We start from the raw sequence: 27,263 nt of genomic DNA, 5'->3' as shown, positions 1-27,263 counted from the left end.
GCACAATAAACAGCTCGGTGCACACAGTAAACAACTCGGTGCACACAATAAACAACTCGGTGCACACAATAAACAGCTCGGTGCACACAGTAAACAGCTCGGTGCACACAATGAACAGCTGGGTGCACACAGTAAACAGTTCGGTGCACACAATAAACAGCTCGGTGCACACAGTAAACAGCTCGGTGCACACAATGAACAGCTCGGTGCACACAGTAAACAGCTCGGTGCACACAGTCAACAGCTCGGTGCACACAGTCAACAGCTCGGTGCACACAATCAACAGCTCGGTGCACACAGTCAACAGCTCGGTGCACACAGTCAACAGCTCGGTGCACACAATCAACAGCTCGGTGCACACAGTCAACAGCTCGGTGCACACAGTCAACAGCTCGGTGCACACAATAAACAGCTCCCAGCATTACTGTACACACAATAACTGCTCCTCGCCCCCGCGGTATTTATCTCATTAATCATAGGTCAACATCATCTGTTTCTCTACATAAGAAAAATTTCTCCTTAGTTAAATTCCTCAATTTATTCTGTTAATTATTTCATCTTTTTTATTTTGTATAGTAATTTATTCTATCATGTTAATTTAATGTTGATTTATACCTCATTAAATTATTTCGTTAATCCCAAATTTAACTCAATGGCTTTGACTTTAGAATAATTATAAAGGAATTATGTATCAACCCCTATAACACTTGATTCAATATATCAGTTATAATTAATATACTTCGTTACTTCAGGTATATATGAAACACCTGGTGATATCCTGTAGTGTTTGGGAATGTTATACGGGTATAAAAGTTTGGTCTATATCCTAATCCTAAGTACATGATGGATACTAATTTAGGTCATATAGTTAATTCATTCATATAGTTAATTCATTCATATAGTTAATTCATTCGGCCATAGTTAATTCACTCGGCCATAGTTAATTCACTCGGCCATAGTTAATTCACTCGGCCATAGTTAGTTCACTCGGCCATAGTTAATTCACTCGGTCATAGTTAATTCACTCGGCCATAGTTAATTCACTCGGTCATAGTTAATTCACTCGGCCATAGTTAATTCACTCGGCCATAGTTAATTCACTCGGCCATAGTTAATTCACTCGGCCATAGTTAATTCACTCGGCCATAGTTAATTCAGTGTTGATTAAGTATTCGTATAGGTTGAAGGTTAAGAAACAGACTCACTCTAAAGGTAAATAAAGGCTGGAATAACTGTTCATTCTAATGTGGTTTATTAGATCATTCTTCTCGATACATGATGAGGATGATTGGACAATAAATAAATATTTACCCTGGGTCTTATGTCACTCAATAAATAGTTATTATTTAAGTATTTTCATTTTTTGTGTCATCAGAGGCACAGACACACATTCATTTTATCAATGGTCAACACCTGGGAAGCTCATTTATAAATTAACAGGAAGGAAAAAGCCCTAAAATAGTAAATAATATCGTTATATATATTAAAGTATAAGATGAGGTGCAGAGATGGACTCACATCACCTATGCAAGAAGAGAGAGTGTGTGGGAAAGCTGTAGAGGAGGAGACACTAGCCAGCAGTTAGTGGGAGGTACAGACACAGGTATAGACACAGCCATGTGTTGTCAAGTCACCAACTGATTTACTCCTTAAACTACTTTTTAATTATAGCTCGTGAAGTTGAACAATAATCTCTGGGTATCACATTATACATAATATTAGTGAGCTTCCCGAACACCATAAACCTTTACCGCCTAAGTGTCGACATTTTATTTTGAACGCATATGGCACTCGTCTGTTTCTTTATTATGTAAAGATAAAGTTAAGCCGAGGATGACCTGCTGATGGTGACAGAGCCAGTTGCTTCGTATTTGTGGTCGGCGGGAGTGAAGTGATTGATAACACCGGAGACTCTCTCGGGTGTCTTGACGGAGACGGTACGGGTGAGAGACAGTTGGGATGGGGCTGGAGCAGCAGTCGGGGGGGAATACGCTGGGGCAGAACGGGCTGGGGCAGGGCGGGCTGGGGCAGCAGGAGCAGAAGAAGCTGGAGCCCCTGAGGTGTGTCTAGCACTGGAGGATCCTTGACTAGATGAAGCCCTGTTGATGGTGACAGATCCTGTGGCCTCGTACCTGTGGTCGGCGGGAGTGAAGTGGTTGATAACACCAGAGACTCTCTCGGGTGTCTTGACGGAGACGGTACGGGTGAGAGCCAACCGAGAAGCTGACGAAGACGACGAAGCAGTCTTTGAAGGTCGAGCTACATAGACTTGACGGGGAGGTGCAGGGGCAACAGGGGCAGGGGTAAATTTAACTCTTGCTTCCTTGGATTCACTGGAAGAGGCTCGACTAGTTGAAGCCCTGTTGATGATGACAGATCCTGTGGCCTCGTACCTGTGGTCAGCGGGAGTGAAGTGGTTGATGACACCGGAGACTCTCTCGGGTGTCTTGACGGAGACGGTACGGGTGAGAGCCAACTGAGATGAAGCAGCAGCTGGTGATTTCCTGACTGCGGGACGAGCAGCAACGGCAGGTTGAGTGGCCACAAACACAGCCCGTGCGGGACTAATGGATTCATGACTTGAGGAAGAGTCGATAGTCACACTACCAGTCGCTTCATAAACATGTTCAGCAGGAGTAAAGTGGGAGATTACATTTGATACTCGTTCAGGTGATTTGACTGAAACTCTGCGTGTTAGAGAAGCTCCAGATGAGGACCGGGCGCCAAAGGTAGAGGCTCCACTGCCAGAACCAGAGGAGAAGCTATAGGAAGGACCTCGCCTTGAAGATGAGAACTTTGATGAACCAAAGCTTTGACTTGAGGAAGAAGAAGCGCTTGATTCTTCTTCCTCTTCAGAGCTGGATGCACTAGAGCCTTGACTTGAGAATCCAGAGGAGAATCCACCGAATGAAGACTTAGTTGAGCCTGAGCCTCTACCTGCAGATCCAGAGAACCTGCTGGAGAATGAACCTGAAGCACCAGAGGATCCAGAGGAAGATCCGAATCCAGAGGAAGATCCAAATTTAGAGGATGATCCGGATCCAGAGGAAGCTCCAAATCTAGAGGAAGATCCGGATCCAGAGGAAGATCCGGATCCAGAGGAAGCTCCAAATCTAGAGGAAGATCCGGATCCAGAGGAAGCTCCAAATCTAGAGGAAGATCCGGATCCAGAGGAAGATCCGGATCCAGAGGAAGCTCCAAATCTAGAGGAAGATCCGGATCCAGAGGAAGATCCGGATCCAGAGGAAGATCCGGATCCAGAGGAAGATCCGGATCCAGAGGAAGATCCAAATTTAGAGGATGATCCGGATCCAGAGGAAGATCCGGATCCAGAGGAAGCTCCAAATCTAGAGGAAGATCCGGATCCAGAGGAAGATCCGGATCCAGAGGAAGATCCAGAGGAATCCGGATCCAGAGGAAGATCCAAATTTAGAGGAAGATCCGGATCCAGAGGAAGAGATCCAAATTTAGAGGAAGATCCGGATCCGAGATCCAGAGGAAGCTCCAAAATCCAGAGGAAGATCCGAATCCAGAGGAATCCAGAGGAAGATCCGGATCCAGAGGAAGAGATCCAGAGGAAGGATCCATCCCGGATCCAGGAGGATCCAGAGGAATCCAAATCTAGAGGAAGATCCGGATCCAGAGGAAGATCCGAATCCAGAGGAAGCTCCAAATCTAGAGGAAGATCCGGATCCAGAGGAAGATCCGGATCCAGAGGAAGATCCGAATCCAGAGGAAGATCCAAATTTAGAGGAAGATCCGGATCCAGAGGAAGATCCGGATCCAGAGGAAGATCCGAATCCAGAGGAAGCTCCAAATCTAGAGGAAGATCCGGATCCAGAGGAAGATCCGGATCCAGAGGAAGATCCGAATCCAGAGGAAGATCCAAATTTAGAGGAAGATCCGGATCCAGAGGAAGATCCGGATCCAGAGGAAGCTCCAAATCTAGAGGAAGATCCGGATCCAGAGGAAGATCCGAATCCAGAGGAAGCTCCAAATCTAGAGGAAGATCCGGATCCAGAGGAAGATCCGGATCCAGAGGAAGATCCGAATCCAGAGGAAGATCCGAATCCAGAGGAAGCTCCAAATTTAGAGGAAGATCCGGATCCAGAGGAAGATCCGGATCCAGAGGAAGCTCCAAATCTAGAGGAAGATCCGGATCCAGAGGAAGATCCGAATCCAGAGGAAGCTCCAAATTTAGAGGAAGATCCGGATCCAGAGGAAGATCCGAATCCAGAGGAAGATCCGAATCCAGAGGAAGCTCCAAATTTAGAGGATGATCCGGATCCAGAGAACTTGCTCGAGGTTGAACCAGAAGAGGCAGAGGATCCAGAGGAGACTTTTTTAGAGGATGAACTAAAGGAACTTGAAGATCCAGAGGTGAAGCTTGTGGACCCAGAGGAGGAAGCGCGGGATGATCCTGCTGCTGCTCCTGCTGCTGCTCCTGCTGCTGCCTGCTTTGAGGAGAAACTACTGGCTGAAGATCCACCTGCTCTCTGACTCTGAGCTGCGGATCCAGAGGTGAAACCGCTGCTACTTGAGGCACCAGATGAGCGGCCTGTGAATGAAGCACTGGAGAGACCTGCACTCTGACTTGCTGATGAGGAGCCACAGAGAGGTGACCCAGAGGGGATGGCGATGGTGCGGGAACTGGTTGATCCATATTCTCGGACAATTCTGTACCCACAGATGTGACTGGCCGGACCGGTTGAAACTGCAGGCACTGATGACGATGATTGTGACCTGCCAACCTGCAGAGACTCGGCCAAGGAATCGGCAAAAGTGGCAGCGGCGTTCTGTTCGAAGTCCATCCTTCCTTCAGTCTGGAAATCGTTGTTGATGCCTGAAATGGCAAAGTCACCGAACCTGGTGATGCCTTGGTTGGAGAAGATGGTGGCAGGGGCGAAGATATCTGCTTCAACGGGCTTCATCACGATACCAGAGTCCACACGCGTTACCTTAACCTGTAAAAATGCAAAGGTGAATAAGTACAATATTAAGTAACACTATAAACAAGGATACAATGCTACCGTAAACAAATTATACATCGTCACCACTGTATACTCCCGTACACACGCATAAGGAGCCTTTTCACCAGACGACACCGACAGGTAATTCTGTACATGGTTACCTGGGGCAAAAACCTGTAATTAATTGGGTTAATATTTACCTTACATTTTGTTCCGTGATGTTTTTCTGCTAATGTTAGGTAAATAGAGTAAAGATAGCAACATACACACGAAATAAGCATGCGTATTAACTTCTCTAACCTCTACAGTATACTTGACTGTGACTTAGGTGCATGGTAACTGTTCTTAGTATACCTGTACAGTGTTGGTAGAGCTGTCGAACACCCAGGTATATATTATGCCTTAAATGGACTGGTAAATTAGGTAAAGACAGAGGGCATAGATAAGGCATTTCTCAGAGATCAAGAACAAGATATTGTTATAGAGATGAATATTAAAAGGTTGGCATTGATTAACGGAATATAGACAAGATTAAAAGAGGCATAGATTAGATATTTGTTAAAAGAATATAACTAAGAGTTGTTGGTATAGAAAAGTGCTTTGTGAATATAGAAATCCATAAAGATGCCATAGAACTGTGAGATATAATGGCATACATAAGGAAGTTCTCAAAGCACAAGAATAAAGCAAAGACTCTGGCATAGCGAAGAGTTTTCTGAAAGTAGATACGTATATAATAATAATACCAGAGAAGAGTAGGTCATAGGCATGATAAAGACAAGTCATTTCTATAAACCACAAGAGTATAGACATAGACATAGAGAAGAATTAATATTATGTATTAAGAATAAAAATTAAAGAATTTAACTAAGATAAAGTTTAGGGAATCGAGGAAATATTTCTTTCATAACAAGAATGAAGAATTTGAAATAGGGATGAGATTATTAACTTGAAAGCCATAAGAGAAACTTTTAAGAGTATAGGAAAGCTAGAGGTACAGAGAGAGTATTTCTTAAGACAACAACAGCTTTGGGAGGATTGTGATATTATAAGATGTAAGATGGGAGAGAAGCAGAGGTCGAGGGGAGGAGGGGGGACTATGGAGCATGTTGCCAGCCTACAGTGTGTACCTGGTAGCCTTTAACTGGGTGAGCAATGTAGGAGTAGTTGTATTTGAAGGCGTCAGGGAGTAGCACTGTGTACCAGCCGTAGGTTATGCCATCTTCACCCACCCACTCATCTCTGCTCTGGTAATTGGTGTTGTCGTGGTCCTCCACTCGCACGCTGAAGCTGTACGGGTCTGACCCCTGAGAACACAAGCAGGTTAATGCATGGCTTTTGTTGTCAGTTGTGAAATTCTGAAAAAGGCAACTGTCGTTTGTTCGATTGAAAATTCTGAAATGTTTGATGTATTGGTCATAATTTGTTGAGGTGGAATTTTGCTCTAAATGTTATAACAAGATGTAACGGAGGATGTCACCCTGGTTACTTGTCCTGGTGCCATCTTCTTCCTCAGAAAACTCCTTAATGTTAGGCACTACTACATACCCGGCGGTGTTAATAGTGAACTATGACTTAAACCTCACTTACACTGTCACTATCAGCTAGCCTGGTCTGAGCATCTTGGGTAATCTTCACACCAGATCTGGCAGCATCTGCCCTGAACTCCTCCAGTTCTGCCAGTAGGTCGGAGGAAGACACGGAACTACCCCCTTCATAGGGAGCCGCTAGACGGTAAGTAAAGGACTGGGATCCACCAGACGAAGATGATGAAGACGATGATGATGACTGGGAGCGCTGAGAGGCTGCTGCTGCTGCCTGGGAGCGCTGAGAGGCTGCTGCTGCTGCCTGGGAGCGCTGAGAGGCTGCTGCTGCTGCCTGAGAGCGCTGAGAGGCTGCTGCTTCTGCTTGTGAGCGCTGAGAGGCTGCTGCTGCTGCTGCTGCCTGGGAGCGCCGAGAGGCTGCTGCTGCTGCCTGGGAGCGCTGAGAGGCTGCTGCTGCTGCTTGTGAGCGCTGAGAGGCTGCTGCTGCTGCTGCTGCCTGGGAGCGCCGAGAGGCTGCTGCTGCTTCTGCTGCTGCTGCTGCTGCTGCCTGGGAGCGCCGAGAGGCTGCTGCTGCTGCCTGGGAGCGCTGAGAGGCTGCTGCTGCTGCCTGGGAGCGCTGAGAGGCTGCTGCTTCTGCTTGTGAGCGCTGAGAGGCTGCTGCTGCTGCTGCTGCCTGGGAGCGCCGAGAGGCTGCTGCTGCTGCCTGGGAGCGCTGAGAGGCTGCTGCTTCTGCTTGTGAGCGCTGAGAGGCTGCTGCTGCTGCTGCTGCCTGGGAGCGCCGAGAGGCTGCTGCTGCTTCTGCTGCTGCTGCCGCTACCTGGGAGCGCTGAAACGCTGCTGCTTCTGCTGCTGCTGCTGCTGCTGCAGCTGCCTGGGAGCGCTGAGAAGCTGCTGCTGCTGCCGCTGCCTGGGAGCGCTGAAAACCTGCTGCTGCTGCCTGGCTTTGAGACCCTGCTGATGAACTGTATCCAGAGGAAGCTGAGGCCGCTGCTTGTCTGCTGGCACTGGCTGCAGCTTGTCCGAAGGCATTAACTGATGACTGACGGCCAGAAGAACCTGAGCCCCTGCTGATGGTGACAGATCCTGTGGCCTCGTACCTGTGGTCGGCGGGAGTGAAGTGGTTGATGACACCAGAGACTCTCTCGGGTGTCTTGACGGAGACGGTACGGGTGAGAGCCAACTGAGAAGCTGACGAAGACGAAGACGACGAAGCAGTCTTTGAAGGTCGAGCTACATAGACTTTACGGGGAGGTGCAGGGGCAACAGGGGCAGGGGTAGCAGGGGCAGGGGCAACTTCACTCTTGTTGCACGTGAAGCACCGAAGGAAGCCTGACTTGCTGAAGAAGCTTGTTTTGTTGAGCCTCGGGTGATGGTGACAGATCCTGTGGCCTCGTACCTGTGGTCGGCGGGAGTGAAGTGGTTGATGACACCGGAGACTCTTTCAGGTGTCTTGACGGAGACGGTACGGGTGAGAGCCAACTGAGAAGCAGAGGAAAGTGCAGGTCGGGCAGGCTGACGTACAACTGCAGGACGCACAGGAGCAGAAGCAGGAGCAGGACGGGCAGGGGCAGGAGCCGCAGGCTTAGCAACAAATTGCGCTTGGCTTGAGGCACCAGACAGGAGTTTTGAAGAACCTTGAGAAGCCCTGCTGATGGTGACAGATCCTGTGGCCTCGTACCTGTGGTCGGCGGGAGTGAAGTGGTTGATGACACCGGAGACTCTCTCGGGTGTCTTGACGGAGACGGTACGGGTGAGAGCCAACTGAGAAGCTGAGGGAAGTGCAGGTCGGGCAGGCTGACGTACAACTGCAGGACGTACAGGATCAGTAGCAGGACGCACGAAGACAGGTACAGTTCTTGCGGGACCTGAAGAAACAGCTCTCCCACTGCCTGTTGAGCCCCTGTTGATGGTGACAGATCCTGTGGCCTCGTACCTGTGGTCGGCGGGAGTGAAGTGGTTGATAACACCAGAGACTCTCTCGGGTGTCTTGACGGAGACGGTACGGGTGAGAGCCAACTGAGAAGCTGACGAAGACGACGAAGCAGTCTTTGAAGGTCGAGCTACATAGACTTGACGGGGACGTGCAGGGGCAACAGGGGCAGGGGTAAACTTAACTCTTGCTTCCTTGGATTCACTGGAAGAGGCTCGACTAGATGAAGCCCTGCTGATGGTGACAGATCCTGTGGCCTCGTACCTGTGGTCGGCGGGAGTGAAGTGGTTGATGACACCGGAGACTCTCTCGGGTGTCTTGACGGAGACGGTACGGGTGAGAGCCAACTCGGAGGCTCGGGAGGAAGAAGTTGGTCTTGACTGTGTCTTACGGGTGGGAGGGGCCACACGGACAGGCGCTTGAGGCTCGGGTAAAGTTTGTCTTGGGGAAGCATCTTCACCTCTGGTGATGACAACACTCCCAGTTGCTTCGTAGCTATGGTCAGCAGGGGTGAAGTGCGATATAACGTTGGATTTTCTCTCTGGTGTTTTTACACTCACGGTTCGAGAGACGATCTCCTGCAATGATAAATTTAGTGAATATGTGATCCTTAAGCAAGTAGAAGCTGTTAAACTATGAGGTAATCTTATGACTCCTACCGAATATCAACAACACTAACAGAAATTGTACAGGAAATAATCTACTTTGCGACAAACATCAGCGTGAATTCCGACCAGCACAAGACATCCATATCAGAGGGAGAGTGATGGCAGACAGTACCTGGGAGTCGTGGTCGGAGTATGAAGGCAGCTTGGCCCCCAGCCCACAAGTGGCCAGGGCCACCACAAGGACCGCCACCTGGAATTATAACAAACTTGGTCAGTGTTTAAATTGTGTTTACATGTTTCCTGTTATCATAGAGAGTGATGAGGAAGAGACAGTGTGTAAACGTCATAGTTCTACTGAAATATAATGGACTAAATGATACTTACATAGATGTAAACACACACACACACACACACACACACACACTTATCTAGTACTTTATGTTAGCCGCCTTACTGCTGCACCATAACATGATTGCAATAACCCCGAAATTACTCCGCGGGCTGAGACATGGGGCGGACACCTGGGGAGGGGGAGGGGAGGGGGAGGAGGAGGAGGAGGGAGGGGAGGGGGAGGGGGGAGGGGGCATAGTTATATTACTTCTAAAAAAAATACATTAATTTCTAAGTTCCTGTCGTATAAAAGTTACTCGTATCGTCACTCACTTAACCCCAGGCTGTTTTTTTTTTACCTTTATGGACTAATTATAAATTCTATAATACTTTATGTGGCGTTAATTATAGAATTATTCCATATATAATTATACACCATCTCTACTTCAACCAAGAGGTCTAATCATCTCATACATTTAACACAATTTGAGACGATTATTAATTTTTCACAAGAGCATAATTAACACACCAGAATTCCTTGACTCTAAACTATGTTCCAAATTGGTCAAGTCATTAAGAGTTTAGCTAATTATGCTATAGTGGCTTATGTGGTTCAACTCGGTACACTAATTAGATATGTGAGGTGCATTAGACAGAAGCAATTAGTTTTTTACTTGGGTCAAGTTAATATTAATCTAATGTGATAATTGTGAAGTTTTCTTTTAATATAATAGAAGTAATTTGTAGCTCTAATGAGACCTACAGTCGTATAATTAGTGTAAGTGCTGAGATTATTGTGAGGAGATGAAGACAGAAAGAAACGAAGGAGAAGGAGAAGGAGGAGAAGAAGAAGAAGACAGAAAGAAACGAAGGAGAAGAAGAAGAAGAAGAAGAAGAAGAAGACAGAAAGAAACAAACAAGAAGGAGAAAAAGAGAAAAAAAAAGACAAAATCACCAAGACAAATTTATCCTTTTAAAATACATTGGAACTCCTTACACAAAACCTTAACCCTCATCAACCAGACACACTACTCCTTCCTTCCTTCCACCAGACACCAACACGTAACCACAATTGCCAATACTATATCTCTCGGCTCTTGTGGGATCTAAACAAACAATCTTACCAAGGAAAAGAAAACAGACTAGACAACTGTTTTTTGCTGATGTCAATGTTGGTCACTCAAGGTGGGTGAACGAACGACTCTGGCAGGTGTCTCATTCATATGTCTAAAGGTCTATTGACTTTCTAACCGGGGTACACAATATCACAGAAACCTTGACCTTATTTAATGTATATTTTAACCCCATTCTGCTTCTTTAATCACTTTTTATCATTATCTTTATTTATCTATCCATTCTTTGTTTATCTCAAGTGAATAGTGAAGATTAATCAATTATAAATATTGTTTTTGTTGTTGTTTCCACACTTATTTACACTGCAACAAATGTGAGAGAAGGGAGAGGAGGAGGAAGATTGAGAAATAAGAATAATGCAATAAAAGTGTAGAAAGCAATAGAAGAGAATGATAAAATAATATATTTTTCCCAACATTCTTATAAAAAAATGGTTAAAATCAATCACATTCAACCCAAACTTAGAAGAAAAGATTAATATATATCCTGTAGTTGATTTATGCAATTATACAATACAATGCCTTTACGACTTTGCAATAAATTCTATTCAGACAGTTAACATCAGGTAACACAAAAGGTCAACTCATGAGGTATCTGTTGTTGCAGTCACTCTCAATATAAAATTATATCTGGTTGGGTCATGTTTGTTTGTGGGTGTTGCAATGAACGTGAAACCTGATGAAAGGGTTATTTGGGTCACGTCTCGTTTGTGTGTTTGTGAATGATTAAGATACATGTGTGTGTGTGTGTGTGTGTGTGTGTGTGTGTGTGTGTGTGTGTGTGTGTGTGTGTTACCCTCTCTCACCATGACCTACACCACTGTGACACAATATCCCACATTCTAATCAGGTGTTGGATACACACCTCACCGCCCACAGTCCTGCCTCACTCACCGCCCACAGTCCTGCCTCACTCACCGCCCACAGTCCTGCCTCACTCACCGCCCACAGTCCTGCCTCACTCACCGCCCACAGTCCTGCCTCACTCACCTGCCCACAGTCCTGCCTCCCACTCACCGCCCACAGTCCTGCCTCACTCACCGCCCACAGTCCTGCCTCACTCACCGCCCACAGTCCTGCCTCACTCACCGCCCACAGTCCTGCCTCACTCACCGCCCACAGTCCTGCCTCACTCACCGCCCACAGTCCTGCCTCACTCACCGCCCACAGTCCTGCCTCACTCCTAACAATGGCTGTATAATAACTCTGTTGATACCGCCTCCAACACGCCCACGCATGACGCCTCTAACACGCCCACCCATGACGCCTCTAACACGCCCACCTATGACGCCTCTAACACGCCCAACCATGACGCCGCTAACACGCCCACCTGTAACACCTGCGTCTCCTCAAAGTCTCCCATGGACCCGAGGAATCACCCAATAACATCTGTCTTTCTTATCGATCCGCCCGTCTCCGTGAACACCTGTCTACACCACAAATACCTGTCCCTCTGCCTCTCACTGCCTCTCGCTGGCTCCAGAATACATACTAATGAGCTCCTGAGAGGGAAATCATTATGCGTCTGTTAATTCCTAGATATCAAAAGTGTTTACAATGTACGACGATGCTTCGAGGGATATAATTTAGTTTAGAATCTAATCTATGTGGCAGGGAGATGCGTTATCTCCTGTTCCTCTATTAAATCGAAAAATACGACGTAAATAAAAGACCAAATGAAAGACGGACAAGAAAACAACAATAAAAAAGACAAAATAAAAAACAAAAATAAAATATCGGGAGAAAGAGAGAGAGGTGACGTCACGAGATGAAGGATGCTGTTCATGCCTGCACACTTCCCTTCTTTGTGATGGCGAGGAGGGAACGATGGCTGGTGGCTCCTGTACACGCAGCGAGAAGAGGAAAGCTAGGAGCAGCAGGAGGAGAGAAGGAGGAAAATAAGAACAAAGGAGAAGAGGAGAAGGAGGAGAATAACCAGCAGAAGGGGGAGAAGGAACAACAACAGTAGGAGGAAGGGGTGAAAGGGGGAGGAAAGACGAGGACGGAGGAGGAGGAGGGGAGGAAGAAAGGTATCAGGTGGAGGAGGGAAGGAAAGGCAACAGCAGCAGGAGGAGGAGGAACAGCTGTGTCGAGGTCAATATAAGGTGACTTTCACGTGGCGGAAGTGACCCTCTTGTGCTTCTTAAGTCTGCAATGGTTCTCACCCCACCTTCCCCCTCACCCCCCTCATCCCCCCCCCTTCCCCCTCACCCCCCCTCAGCCTCCTCCCTCCTGATCCCTTCACCCCTTTGTTTTATCATCTTTTTACAATCTTTTATATTCGCACCTCACCTCTCACAACTCCCCTCACCTCTCACAACTCCCCTCACCTCTCATAGCACCCCTCACCTCTCATAGCACCCCTCACCTCTCACAACACCCCTACTAGGTCAGTAAAACACCCAAGTCCCTGATTATGCTTTACAATAGAGAGTTTGTTGTTTAACTCAGTTCCTTTGATCTAAACATGGAGGTGACGTTATCAGCGGCAGATTAGTCCTTATTAAAATTCACCTGTTCTCTACCTTAATGAGAGTGGGTGTTCATTAGCTACTCCTGATCACTAAATCTCTCTCTCTCTCTCTCGCTCACACGCACATTTCATCATCCACACACAATCATCCACGCACAACCATCCACACAGAACCACACCATCAACCATCCACACATAACCCAGTCCCACTTCACTTCTGCCCCTTCCTCTTGCTTTACCAACTCCCTCTGCCTTTCCCTGTTGTTGTCAAAGGCGATCATCCATCTGACGCTCAGGATCTTTATGCCCTCGATACACTGTGGCAAAAACTGGTCCTTGGAGAAGCTGCGACCAATGTATCTGTCGTGTAGTGTATTTCAGGCTTATCTAAGGCATTATACGGAGCAGTGAACATGCATCTGGGATTTGAGTTGTCGTTTGTGTATAGAACTAGAAGTGGACTGTTCCCTGACGTGAATTTTAGAGCGATATTCAAGGTTTTTGGTAAAGATAAACAATGAACTTATACTAAACGAGGAATATAGGTTTATATTTTATGGGATTTGTTGATGTATGAGGCTGTGAAATCCCTTAGTGGTGTTCAGATGACAGCTACACAATACTAACATTAATATCCCCAAACAGTTTCCTCAAGTGCTTTTAAGATTTGTTTAAGATATTTGTGAAAATAGACAACCACTTTGCATACGTTTAAATATATTCTTCGCGCCGTTGAGATAAAATAATAGTGGATAATGTTGCGTCTAGCATACCAAGGTAAATGGCAAGGTGGGTTAAGCAAACTCCTTGTGTGATAAAGCATCTGGTTGAGGGTTGAGAGACAAGCAATTGTAAACAGTGCTTAGAATTGTGTGTGTGTGTGTGTGTGTGTGTGTGTGTGTGTGTGTGAAGGGGAAGGGAGGGAGGGCAGAGGGGACGAGGCGTGCCAGTACAGGGAAGGAGGATGAGTGACTTTCACTAAATCAAATTATATAGACGAGATCTAATTCCTCCCAGCCTACCTGAGCCTCTGGCCTGATTGCTCCACACATCTCTCTACCCCACCAGGTACTTTATTCATGAACCAATTCTACGACACAAGAAATAGATTGAGATGATTGACAGACACCTCCAGAGATCCTAATTACATCTAGTTACCTGCCAGAAGGGTTTCAAGTTCACTGAGGCTTTTGTAACCAGATTTGGATATATATGTAGCCAACCTAACAGCTTTGTATTGATCGTTGACCCCAGATTACCCTGGCTTAACGCTCCAATGACTGACTCGGGAGATTGTGCCCTCACCTTCCCCCCTCCCATACCCCCTCCCATCCCCCCCTCATCCCCCACACCCCCTTCTCCCGCCCTGGATTATTATTGGTGGATTATAGACATTAAGGTTCATTTTGGCAATTACAATAATCGTCTATAAAACTCGATAATAGTGTTTTGTTTTGTTTATGCGTATCATTCCTTCGTGTGGTGTCGACAACCTTATTCTTGGGTCAGGTTAAGCCGCCCTACAGCCCAACCTGACCTGTAGCTCACACTGAATTCCAGAGACCAACCTGACAAGATTTTACAAGCTGGAAGTCTCTGAGAAGCGGACTCCACCCTTACCACCTGCTGGGGGAAGACCGACCCCTTCGTCAGGTTATCGTTCACAATCGTCAGACCCAACCATTGTGGGGCTCTGGTGTGGGTCTCCAGCACAAAGAACATCCACCCTCGTCCACACTCCACTGAGACCACTTAAGACCTCGTGTTAAAGGGGATTATATTCAAATGAAGTTGATTCTGATTACAGGTTAAGTTTGCTCGCCGGGATTTTTGTTTTTCTTGTGCATCTTTTATTATTCTTTCGTTACGTGTTTCTTTTATCGGGTTTATTTACATCATGTTCCAGAATTTAGTGAGAATTGAGAAATTTACGGAGGAACGAAAAGCAATGAGAAGGAGAAGTGAAGGAATCTTACCAGAGTTACCAAATACCATAAGGCAAGAACACTCTCTCCCTCTCTTCCTTCCTCCCTCCCTACCTCCACCTCTCTCTCCCTCCAACAACAAACTCACCTGCCCATTGTACATCACCAACAAGCCTTCAACTCAATATCTAATGACGCTAAAAACACACAGAAGAAAACCTCAAAATGGCTGCTGAGAACTACTTAAATTTATGCGTAGCCACTGACCCCCAACGATTAGAATTCACCCTAAGCTGCAGCCTCGTCTCTGGTAACACTGCCCGCGAGCGAAAGTAGTCCCTTTTTGTGTGTGTGTGTGTGTGTGTGTGTGTGTGTGTGTGTGTCAAGCCGTCCTAGTTACGAGTGGTGGGTAGGAGAACGACCACGACACTCATACAATCCTGGACCGGTTCACTAATTTACCATAAAAAAAGAGGTGGTGGCCCCGACCGCCATTCTCTTGCCCAACAACGACAATTGGATGATAATGAGGTGTAGAATGATAGGAGAGGAGGATGACCAGATGATGTTAGGACGAGGAGAGGGAGGAGGAGGAGGAGGATGAGGATGAGGAGGACGAGGAGAGGGAGGAGGAGGAGGAGGAGAAGAAAGAAGAGGTAAGTGAGAAAATGACATGAAGGTGAGAAGAGGACATGGAAAAAATGAAGAAAATGGAACGAAGGGAATAACAAGGAGATAAAGAAGTCAGGTATAGGAAAATTAAAAGAGGAAAAAGGTAAATATAAAACACAGAACAAGAAGAGAAAGATAAAAGAGAATGAAAGAGGGGGGGGGAGAAAGGGACGGATAATTATGTACCATAAACCAAAGTTATCACCGTCTACCTGACCTTGACAAGCCAAACTATACCTGGAGACTACAACCTGTTATATGGCTGCTGTAGTACGAGGCATCTACAGCGAAACCCTTCTATTTAGTGGACAATATGGAGAGAACAATCCGCTATATCGAGGGTCTGTTATGGAACTCACATCTAACGAACTACATAGAGATGAAAGTCCATTATATTGAGGGTCCTTTAGATATGAAGCCCTCCATTTAACGAGCTACATGAAGAGAGAAATCCCTTATATGGAGGCTTCACTGTAAGTTTGTATGAGTCTTATGAGCCTCTTAAGCACCGGGATATAAGACTCAGTATACCTTGGTGATAAGGAGTCTCTGGGAGCTCTTCTTGGTGTAGATGAGAGAGATGATAAGCCAGCTAGAGTTGATGGCCGGATAAGACGGTGGGTGCCAGATATCTCTTATCCCTTGCCGGCTATAATTTTATTCTCTAATCACTTAAGAGGTTATGTAGGTAATAAAGTAGCTAGCATAATAATCTGGCTGATGGTGTAGCAATATGTAGTCAGACAACCTGTATTTATATCAGGGAGTTTGAAGAATAATAACAAGGTGTGGTTGACTCGGGCAGGTACTCTAGTGACACAATGGTTATCAATGGTTCGACTCCTCTGATAATGTGTCTTATGCCTGAATATTATCGCCTTTAGTAAGAGCTTCATGTCAAAGAGTATTAAGACTGAGTCGTCGAGTGTTGGCAGATGTTACTTAATTATACCAGTAAAGTTCTCTCTCGTTTTGCAGTTATGAGGTCTGGAAGGTAGCCAAGACCCCCCCATCCATGCACGGGTCACTGCTCGCTTGAACACTGCCAGAGCAAGCACCAGTTATGACCCTGTGTGTCTTACTGTAACGCTTATGTCATATACTGAGTCCCCTGAAGTAAGGCAAGTGTTGGGTCAAAGGTTGAATATTCAGGAGCAAGACATAACGTGAGTCACAGACGGCAAGAAAGGTCAAACACCACAAGATAGGTCAAAAGTTACAAACCGGATGACACACTACACGCCACGTCACAGAACACGACCCAGGTCAAAGGTCAGAAGCTAGGTCATGATATACATGGTGGATGAGGAGCCACATGCCAAAGTCATTGACCACAAACTGGCTATCAGATTCCAGGCGACATCATGAGACAAACACCATTTGCTTCAGCTGGGAACAGTACAATGTCTTACAACCTTCCGTTTCTCCTCTCATTAACCTCATTCCTGTGTTTATTACCGCGGGTCTGAGCTAACCATCCTAATGTAAGGAAAATGAATACCTTAGCCAGCAATGATCGGACAATATCAGCTTATAATTGGTATTGAGAGACTTACACATGAAGGTCAGATCGTCTTGAGGTCCTGGCTTACTGGTGACGTGGTTAGGTTTGGTGAGGTTAGGTTAGGTTAGGTTAGGTTAGGTTAGGTTAGGTTAGGTTAGGTTAGGTACTGGGTGACATTCCCTAGTACACCCTAGTTGCCACTCTTCTATACCTTCCCCCTTTTTAATCCCACCGCCACCCTATTCATCATTGTTGCTGCCTCCCCCCTCCCCTCCCTTCTCCTCCTCCCCTCTTCTCCCTCCTCCTCCTTCATGTGTGTTGGTGATGACATTTAAAGGAAGGAGGAAAAGTGGATAAGTTCCATAATGACAGACTCCCAGCAACAGGTATTTAAACCCCACCTCACCATCACATATGTTAAAACTATCACGCGACTCTCTTACTAAGATTCTTCACCTTTTAGCGCACTTGTTCCGTCATAGGGAGTTCGTAAGGGAGAAAGTATTCCCTCCTTATACACCAGTCAGCAATCACCCAGCCATCATTGGTAGTGCAGCTTTATAATAACCTAATGTATGGTGCAAGAATTCTCCTCAGTATACCACCTTCAGCTCGTGCCGTGGTTGTTGATGTCTTTCCAATATTCATAACAGAATACCAACACCTCGTGAGCTTCATACACAAGTTTAAAAATAATGATACACGTAGAATTAATGGAGGTTGTGTTTCTCATCTTGAGACACCCACTTGAGAGATACTGTAACGTTTGAGAGAATGATGTATTATATCAAACACAAATTGAGTGGAATTTCCAGTTAATTAGTGAGGAAATTCCTGGCGGGAAACTACGACTACATTATTAACTTGAGGTAACTCCCTCCCACAACTCCCTCTGGTCGCTGGGGCTTATGGTGAAGATGATGAACAATTATAAAGACTCTCGTACCAGCGTCCTAAAGTGAGTTAATGTTAAGTTGACTCTGAACAAGTGAACCTGACCAGGAGGATCTTGTGACTCAGGTGTGTCTAGGAGGCCACACGTCCCGGATGTTAATGAGGGACGTGTAAATAGAAGACGTGATGTGAAGGCCGATTGTGAGATGTATCAGGACATTGGTTGTGACCAGAAAGCCCTAAACACGAGACTTTGACCTAGAAATTAAGAGTATAGGTGGCTTGGGTGGGGTGGGCGGGGGGTCCTCCTAAGAGAGCAAGAAGCTGCTCTCCGTGGCCTGGGGGACACACCACCTGGCTGCTGGCCTTGTGGTGATAACACTTTCTCCACTGCTCTCGGTCGTGGTTGTCTACCCATAAAATTATCTCAGTTTCTATTACCAGTTTTTCTTACGTTTTTCTTCAGTGAACTTGTGAGACAACTGACAGTTCCTCAACGAAGTGTTGCTGATAAGGCGGCGACCATTATAACCCATCAGAAGAAGAGGAAAACTTTGTGTAGCTGTGATCCCTCCTTCCCCCTCTCTCTCTCTCTCCCTTCCTCTCTCCCTCCCTCCCTCTCTCCCTCCCTCCCTCTCTCCCTCCTATCTTCCTCCCTCCTTCTCTAATCCTTCCCTCCCTTTCTCCCTCTCTTTGTCCCTCCCTCCCTGCCTCACCCTTGTGTGTGTGTGTGACCTTAACATCGATTCCCTTCATCCCAGACCCTGCAGTTAAGGTCAACAGTCCTGGTCACTTGTCGCCGGTCTGCTCAGGGATACAGAGACTTGTTGGTCAGCTTATTATTAGTGTGAATCCTGCCTGGTGCTGACAGGTACATCAAGAACGTACTTAATGGTGCACTTGGCCTCTGCACCTCTAACACACAGGCCGGGGATAATCATGTGGTTGCCGCCTGACATTTAATACCAATAGAGAGGTAATTATATTTTTTTTTACGATTAGATTTTTTAACAACGATATTTGTTTTTACAATTAACAAAACATAATAAAATGACTTAGTGAATTATCTCAAAGATGACAAATGAAAAATATTTGTGATAGATGAAAGAAAATGTAAAAATTATACCTTTACAACAACAACTCATTTACCAACACGAGTCAACGCATCAACGCACCTGACATCAACGCACCTGACATCAACGCACCTGACATCAACGCACCTGACATCAACACACCTGACATCAACACACCTGACATCAACACACCTGACACACATCGTCTCAACTCATTCCCTCACGTGTACTTGACCATGACAGTGAAATTCATCTTCATCCTAACAGAACAAATTATTACATAACGTTCCCCCAGCCAGCAAGGTAAGGTGTTGGCCCACAGGTAAAGCTGCTCACCTGTGACTCACCTGTTGTAACTGAGGGGCAGGTGTGGCTTACGGTGTTATTAATTGGCCTCTGTGGTGGAAGGGAGGTACTCTCTCTCTCTCTCTCTCTCTCTCTCTCTCTCTCTCTCTCTCTCTCTCTCATCAAATCTACGCCATAAACATCACGTTAGTTATATCCTGCTTCCACCCCGACCCGGTCATGTCGAGGTGTGTTTTAGTGCTTCCTACACCATGTTCCTCCCCGCCCACCTCTTCTCTTACTCGGTAGATAATTCGTATGTTAATTGACTCCTCCTTTGCAACCAAACAACTGTGGGATATGTTGGGTGTATGTTGGGTGTATGTTGGGTGTATGTTGGGTGTATGTGGGTGTATGTTGGGTGTATGTTGGGTGTATGTGGGTGTATGTTGGTGTATGTTGGGTGTATGTTGGTGTATGTTGGTGTATGTTGGGTGTATGTTGGGTGTATGTTGGGTGTATGTTGGGTGTATGTTGGAGTGTATGTTGGAATGTATGTTGGTGTATGTTAGTGTATGTGGTTGTATGTTGGAGGTGTATGTTGGGTGTATGTTGGGTGTATGTTGGTGTATGTTGGGTGTATGTTGGGTGTATGTTGGTGTATGTTGGTGTATATTGGGTGTATATATGTTGGGTGTATGTTGGGTGTATGTTGGTGTATGTTGGGTGTATGTTGGGTGTATGTTGGGTGTATGTTGGTGTATGTTGGGTGTATGTGGGTGTATGTTGGTGTGTTGGGTGTATGTTGAGTGTGTTGGTGTATGTTGGGTATATGTGGGTGTATGTGGGTGTATGTTGGTGTGTGTGGGTGTATGTTGGGTTATGTTGTTGGGTGTATGTTGGTGTGTGTTGGGTGTATGTGGGTGTATGTGGGTGTATGTTGAGTGTGTGTTGGTGTATGTTGGGTATATGTGGGTGTATGTGGGTGTATGTTGGTGTATGTTGGGTGTATATTTAGATTGTATGTTGGGTGTATGTTGGTGTATGTTGGGTGTATGTTGAGTGTATGTTGGTGTATGTTGGGTATATGGGTGTATGTGGGTATATGTTGGTGTATGTTGGGTGTATGTTGGTGTATGTTGGGTGTATGTTGGTGTATGTTGGGTGTATGTGGGTGTGTGGGTGTATGTTGGTGTATGTGGGTGTATGTTGGGTGTATGTTGGTGTATGTTGGTGTATGTTGGGTGTATGTTGGTGTATGTTGGTGTATGTTGGTGTATGTTGGTGTATGTTGGGTGTATGTTGGTGTATGTTGGTGTATGTTGGGTGTATGTTGGTGTATGTTGGTGTATGTTGGGTGTATGTTGGGTGTATGTTGGGTGTATGTTTTGATTTCGTCTCCTGAGTCATCTATACAGCCACTATACTTCCATGCTGTGTATTAATTATATCCCAAGTTTTATATATGGTTGTGTATGAAATTGTATTAATGTATGAATGTCATGTCCCTCTCATAAATCCTGTATAACTGTGTATGTTGTGAGTTAGTACAGGTTATATAATAAAGTTACCTAACCTCACCACTCGTCAATCGTGTATCAAGGAATATAACATCTTGCCTCCCCTCCTCTCTCTCTCTCCTCTCTCCTTCTCCCCCTCCCTCCCCCCCTCCCCTCTCCCCCCCTCCCTCTCCCTCTTCCCCCCTCTCTCCTCCCCTCCGCCATAAAACGTGTACAAAATAGCTTTTAAAATTGCCATATTTACTCCCCAGAAAATATGCAGCCTAACACGCGATCTTGTCGAGGCCACCGAGGAGGAAAAATGGTCATCTTATACAAAAATAATTTACTTCAGACCGAAAAATGTATATGATAAAAAGATAATACAAGTCGATAAGTGAAATGAAGAAGAAGGAAGAGAAGAAAAACTCGATAATTAGGTAAGTCATCAACAGGTAATAGACAGGTAGCAGACAGGTAGCCGAACACTGAGTAGGTGAGGGAGAGGTGAGGGATGAGTAGGTGGGAGAGAGGGGAGGTGAGGGGGAGGTGAGGGATGAGTAGGTGGGAGAGAGGGAAGGTGAGGGGGAGGGAGAGGTGAGGCTGGTGGGTGGAGAGGGAGGGGGTGAGGGGGAGGGAGAGGTGAGGGAAGGTGAGGGGGAGGGAGAGGTGAGGGCTTGCGTGTGTGTTTACGAGTCTTTACGATCTATAACTTCTTCGTTACACCTTAAGTCATTGTATCGTCCTCACACTGTTTACTTTTTTGTTCTTTAGGTTGTTCGGTGGTTCGTTGACGAAGTTAATAATGACTTGATTAGTACACGTTGGCACAGTCTTCAAACGTTGGCACAGTCTTCAAACGTTGGCACAGTCTTCAAACGTTGGCACAGTCTTCAAACGTTGGCACAGTCTTCAAACGTTGGCACAGTCTTCAAACGTTAGCTGAAGATCTATAAATATTGTCGGGTTTGTTCATCAGTAAGCATGGAAAGACAGACAGCCAAACAGACAGACAGACAGACAGCCAAACAGACAGACAGACAGACAGACGGAGCCGCACGGAGGAAGTGTGTATCTAATAATGATCGTCCTGTTAGCTTGTCAGGTGCTTCAGATTCCAGAGCTTGTTAGTGTTTTGAGGTTGGAGTCTGACCTGAGATGATCTGAAGTCACGACGATTATAGATACGACGCTGGACGACGATTATAGATACGACTGGACGACGATTATAGGTATAACTGTACATTGATTATGGAATATAACTGGACGACGATTATGAATGCGACTGGACGACGATTATAGATACGACTGGACGACGATTATAGATACGACTGGACGATGATTATAGGTATAACTGTACGATGATTATGGGTATAACTGGACGATGATTATAGATACGACTGGACGATGATTATAGGTATAACTGTACGATGATTATGGGTATAACTGGACGATGATTATAGATACGACTGGACGATGATTATAGGTATAACTGGACGATGATTATGGGTATAACTGGACGATGATTATAGACGATTTCCGGGATAAGAAAGAATGAATAAATGCTCATCTACATAAGCTATAGGGAAGGCGAACTAAATAATCTAATATATTGTTTCATGTTTATTAAATTGAGTTACTTCTTCTGTAAGTGAATATACTCCACGTGCTGTGTCTCTCTCTCTCTCTCTCTCTCTCTCTCTCTCTCTGTGTTTTTAAGAATGTCTGTAAATAAGAGGAAGAGAAATAAAAAGAAAGAAGAAAGAGACAGACAGACAGACAGACAGACAACGATACAAAAACTGAAATATTTAAAGGAAAAACACACACACGAGAGGCGTGCGGGCGTGTAATACTGAGGGAGATAGTTAGGGAGGGCGTGGGAGAGAGAGAGGGGGGAGGGAGGGAGGGGAGAGAGAGGGGGGGAGGGAGGGAGGGGGAGGGCGTGGGGGAGAGAGGGGGGGAGGGGTGGGAGGTAGGGCGTGGGGAGAGGGAGAGAGAGGGAGGGGGAGGGAGGTAAGGAGTGAAAGAGTGAGGAAAGGAGTGAGTGAGGGAGGGAGGGAGTGAGTGAGAGATGGCGTGTATGACCGAGTAAAAAAAACAGTGAGGGAGTAAGTGAGCGAGACTGATACGGAGTGAAAGGTGCCCTGGAATCTTTAGAAGGGGAGTCCATCTTGTGTCTCAGAGACCTTGGGTTAAATATATAATTTATTGTTTAAGTAAATAATAAAACTCATGGCATAAAGACTCGGGTAATTTATCATTGGTGACGAAGGACTTAAAAGCTCTTTGTTTATTCTGTGTCGTTGAAAATATCTATGACACGATTTCTGTTCTGTGAGGTAAAGATCTGGTTTAACCCTCTGCCATTTAGGTTCTTAATCCCATCGATGAATGTCAGAAAACTTCGTAAATGTCAAGGCTAAACTCTATAGTGTGTCATGTGGAGTAAGCAGTTGTTTTGGGGGCATTATTGTTAAAAGTCTGAAGTATGATGTAATATGTCTACGTTTTCCCATTGGATTGGACTCTCTCTCTCTCTCTCTCTCTCTCTCTCTCTCTCTCTCTCTCTCTCTCTCTCTCTCTCTCAGGTTTTATTACCATGTTCCTCCGCGGTTGACACACAGAGGCAGTACAGGATGTGGTCACTGTGTTGGTCGTCTGATTGCCTCTAAGGTCAGGAACAAACTCTTCTCGACATATGGTTTTACGAGACGCGTCAGAATGTCATTGTTACTCCTACTGCTTATTAAATTTTATGTCTATTTTACGTTGAAAGTCAGGTTTATCTTCCCTAGCCAAAAGTGTATGTAAATATAATGCGCATCTTGTTATAGTATGTGAAAGGAGATGGTAGCATGCAAGGTCAATTCTTGTTTGTCTTGATGCAAATTTAGTTGGAAAGTAAAGTTGATCTTCCACGACCAAGGAGGCGAGACACAATAACCTCATATTGATATAAATTGAAAGTAAAATTCTAATTCTCGGAAGAAAGTGTTATCCAGAGGCTTGACTCTCAACAAATAGTGTAATAAATCTTCTTCTCTCTTCTAATTGGGGGGAATAAAGCGCAAATAATTACAATAATAACTCGGCAGTCAAGTCATTGTATCATACGGTATTAACTTCACTATCAAGGAGAAACAGACACCCGAGCCTTTAATAATCCAACCCAAAATTACTACGTTCCCAGGCAGGGTGTAGAGGCAGACAGGGTGTAGAGGCAGACAGGGTGTAGAGGCAGGTAGAGTGTAGAGGCAGGCAGAGGCAGTATTAGTAACTGACTCCCGCGATGCCTCCTATTGCCTCTGGCCTTGCAACACTCCCTCTCCCACCAAGAACCCCAAAGAAAACGGGCGAGGGGGTGTTACCTGAGCTCTGTTGTTGGTAGTGAAAGAATTGGGTCACGTGAGGTGGTCGGGGATCTGAGTCACCTTATATGGCCCGAGGTGGGGCTACCATGGCCCGAGGTGGGGTAAACACCAGGGTCAGAGGCCGAAAGTGATCAGAGGGATGGTGTGGTTTAGGTGGTCAGGGGATGGTGTGGTTTAGGTGGTCAGGGGATAGTGTGGTCAGCTTTAGGTGGTCAGGGGATGGTGTGGTTTAGGTGGTCAGGGAGTAATGTACCCTTGAGAGGAAGAAGCGAGTGTAAGAACAGCGAGACAACAGGATTGAGGGCAGGTGGGCGGGGAGAGGGTGGGCTGGTGGGCGGGGAGAGGGGTGGGCAGGTGGGCGGGGATGGAGAGGGAGGGAGGCAGGTGGGAAGAGTGAGAGGACAGGAGGGCGGAGAGAGGGTAGTGGGCAAGTGGCGGAAGAGAGTGAAAAGAGGTCATGTAGGCGGAGAGAGAGTGAAAGGGAGGGAGGCAGGTGGGCGGAGGAGATAGTGTGAGATAGGTGGAGAGAGAGAGAGAAGGGAAGTGGGGGGGTGAGAGAAAGTAAGAGGGCGGGCATGTGAGAGAGGGGGACAGGGAGGAAGAAGGGGGGGAGGGGGGAGGGGGGTCAGGTGGTCGGAACATCTCAGCGGGCAGCAGAACCATGAGGTAAGAGAGGACTGTACAGGTGTGTGATGGATGAGTCCTCCCCCACCATAACACTCATCTCAGAGGGGTAATTACTCAACTACCGGAAACTTATCAAAATCTTACTTTTAACTTTGTGGATGTTGTCTCCCGCTTGTTTTATACAACATGATTTAATATATAAAGACAATTTCATAGTTGACTCGAGAATCTAACAGGCTTTGAATTGTTTGTTTATTATGATGTAATTTCACGTAGTTTTCATTTTACAGATTAGCGGAACAGCATTTGGCTTTGTCCTATAGGTATGCGTCAGGTAGATGGCAACGTAATTAAAAGTGGTTGTGATTAAATGAAAACTATCGTACAGTTATGTTAGAATCTTGTGGACAATTCCTTAGATGAAGTAGAAACTGAATGATGCTGCCCCGGGAAGGAACTAGATATATTACACCTGTAGTAATATTTCGTGCAAGTAAGATGATTCGAGTCTTGGGTATAATATAAAAATCACATTTTGCTTCTCTCGTCTTCACACTTTGATATAGATGTTGTAAAAAGAAACGATCTTAAATGTTAAACAAGTGTCACGGGGCAGAGTTATAATGCACCAGACTGTACTGTAAACAGATTGAGAGGCACAGTATGTTAGGTTGGGGCGCCAGGATGTGAAGCATGTGGCTGGGGCGACAGACGGACGAGACCATCAAGTCCATAACGTCAATAATGAAGGAGAGAACAGTGGCAGGGGAGAGCTGGACACCTGGAGCCATAATCAAGAACCTGTGTTAATTGAACCACATTTACCTGATATCTGGGAGGCAAATGTACATAGATATAACGTGTTTAATGTGAGCCCGACACCAGGGATGGTCGAGGTGTTCATGGTACGTCGAGCGGTGAGGTACGAGTGCTTGTGTAGGTTACTAAAACTTCACGTGGTCAGCGTGGGTTAGTGGAGAGACACTTAACCTCATGTGTTAGGATATACCAAAGATGGTCATGAGGGGCGGTAGTAAATAAACCCTAATATATACGAGGTGTCGATAAGTAAATGGTTTGTCCTATGAAACACACATCCAGAAACTGTAACGTCAAAACTGTAAACCAAATAGTCTTTTCTCACACAAGTTTAACATCACACACATAGTGGCGGGTTGATCACTGCAGCCAGACACTTATACACTGAACACAACACAAGACTCCTGGTCCACAATACCTTGATCCTCATGATCGTGGTGAACGAGAGTAGAGTAAAGGACTGAAGCCTCTGCTGTTGCCCTTCTGCCTTTTATACCTGTTCGCCCTCGACTCCTACCCGTGGCACTCAGTGTCAACGTCATCGATGCCACCGACCCGCCCCTCACGTAGCTCCCCACAACACCTCCACACAGTCTCTCAAGGTTGTCAGTTTTTCATCTTAAAAAAAGTATTCCATCTGTGAAATTATGTTTAAAGTGTAATAATACACTTAAAATGACCTTAGTTACATGATTTAGTAGTTGTTTATTTAACAAATGGGTATTGAGGGATTGGCAACAGTGTGTGGGCTGGGTGAAGGAGTCACCGATGCGGGGAGGGGCGGGGACGGGACAGCCCAGGTGAAAGGGCTCTGGGGCACTCCGGACGAGGCCCTGACGCGGTCACCCACTGTTGGGGGGGAGGAAGGAGGTGGAGGGGATTTTAGTTCTCCTGTGTGTTCTTGACTCGAGGAAAATACAGAGTTCCTGGACTAGAATCTGGAACACAAGAGGAAGTCGTGAGGGTGAAGAGTGTCCTGTGTCCCACTCTCTCCGGGACCTTCCTGGCGCCATGCTCCTCGAGGCCACAGGATGGTCTCTCTCTCTCTCTCTCTCTCTCTCTCTCTCTCTCTCTCTCTCTCTCTCTCTCTCATCACGTCTGTCTTCCATAATTCACATAATTAATAAACCAGACACAAGCACAGAAGAGGCGAGAACACGTGGTCGTATGTGGAACAAGCAAGAGAGGTGAGAGAGAAAGTGGAGCGAGTGGAAATAGAATGAAAGAGAGTGAAAGTAAGAAGGAGAGAGAAAGTACTGACAACAACAAAGGGACTGAAAAAAGGATAGTTGATAAAGAGAGATGACTATAAGAGGAAGGAAAGAGAAAGGGAAATATAAAAAATGATGATGTTGTAGTAGTAGTAGTAGTAGTAGTAGTAGTAGTTATGTGACAGGTATATTAATCAGAGTAACGTTCCCCTTCCCTCACCTTCCCAAATAGTAATTAACACAAACATTCACGGTAGAGTTTAAAGCCACCCTGCCCTCCCCCTGCCCTCCCCTGCCCTCCCCCTGCTCTCTCCTTGCCCTCCCACTGCCCACCCTTTGCCCTCCCTCTTCCCTCCCCCATTAAAACACCATTTGTGATATCCAGTGCAAAT

General features: G+C 46.0%; 1 protein-coding gene across 1 annotated transcript; it reads right to left on the bottom strand.

Annotated features, from left to right (window-relative positions):
* Positions 1-1,229: 1,229 nt before the first annotated feature.
* Positions 1,230-26,162, bottom strand: LOC121856816 (hornerin-like). The gene is given in 7 exon segments (XM_042352542.1): positions 1,230-3,502; positions 3,591-4,964; positions 6,101-6,277; positions 6,561-7,748; positions 7,751-9,022; positions 9,225-9,302; positions 26,079-26,162. Coding segments are annotated over 7 exon segments (5,781 nt in total). The 5' UTR covers positions 26,091-26,162; the 3' UTR covers positions 1,230-1,822.
* Positions 26,163-27,263: the final 1,101 nt, after the last annotated feature.

Source organism: Homarus americanus, unplaced genomic scaffold (assembly GCF_018991925.1).
Source record: "Homarus americanus isolate GMGI-L3 unplaced genomic scaffold, GMGI_Hamer_2.0 scaffold43075, whole genome shotgun sequence".
In the NCBI taxonomy this organism is placed as follows: domain Eukaryota; kingdom Metazoa; phylum Arthropoda; class Malacostraca; order Decapoda; family Nephropidae; genus Homarus; species Homarus americanus.
This window is presented reverse-complemented; position numbering and strand designations above follow the sequence as displayed.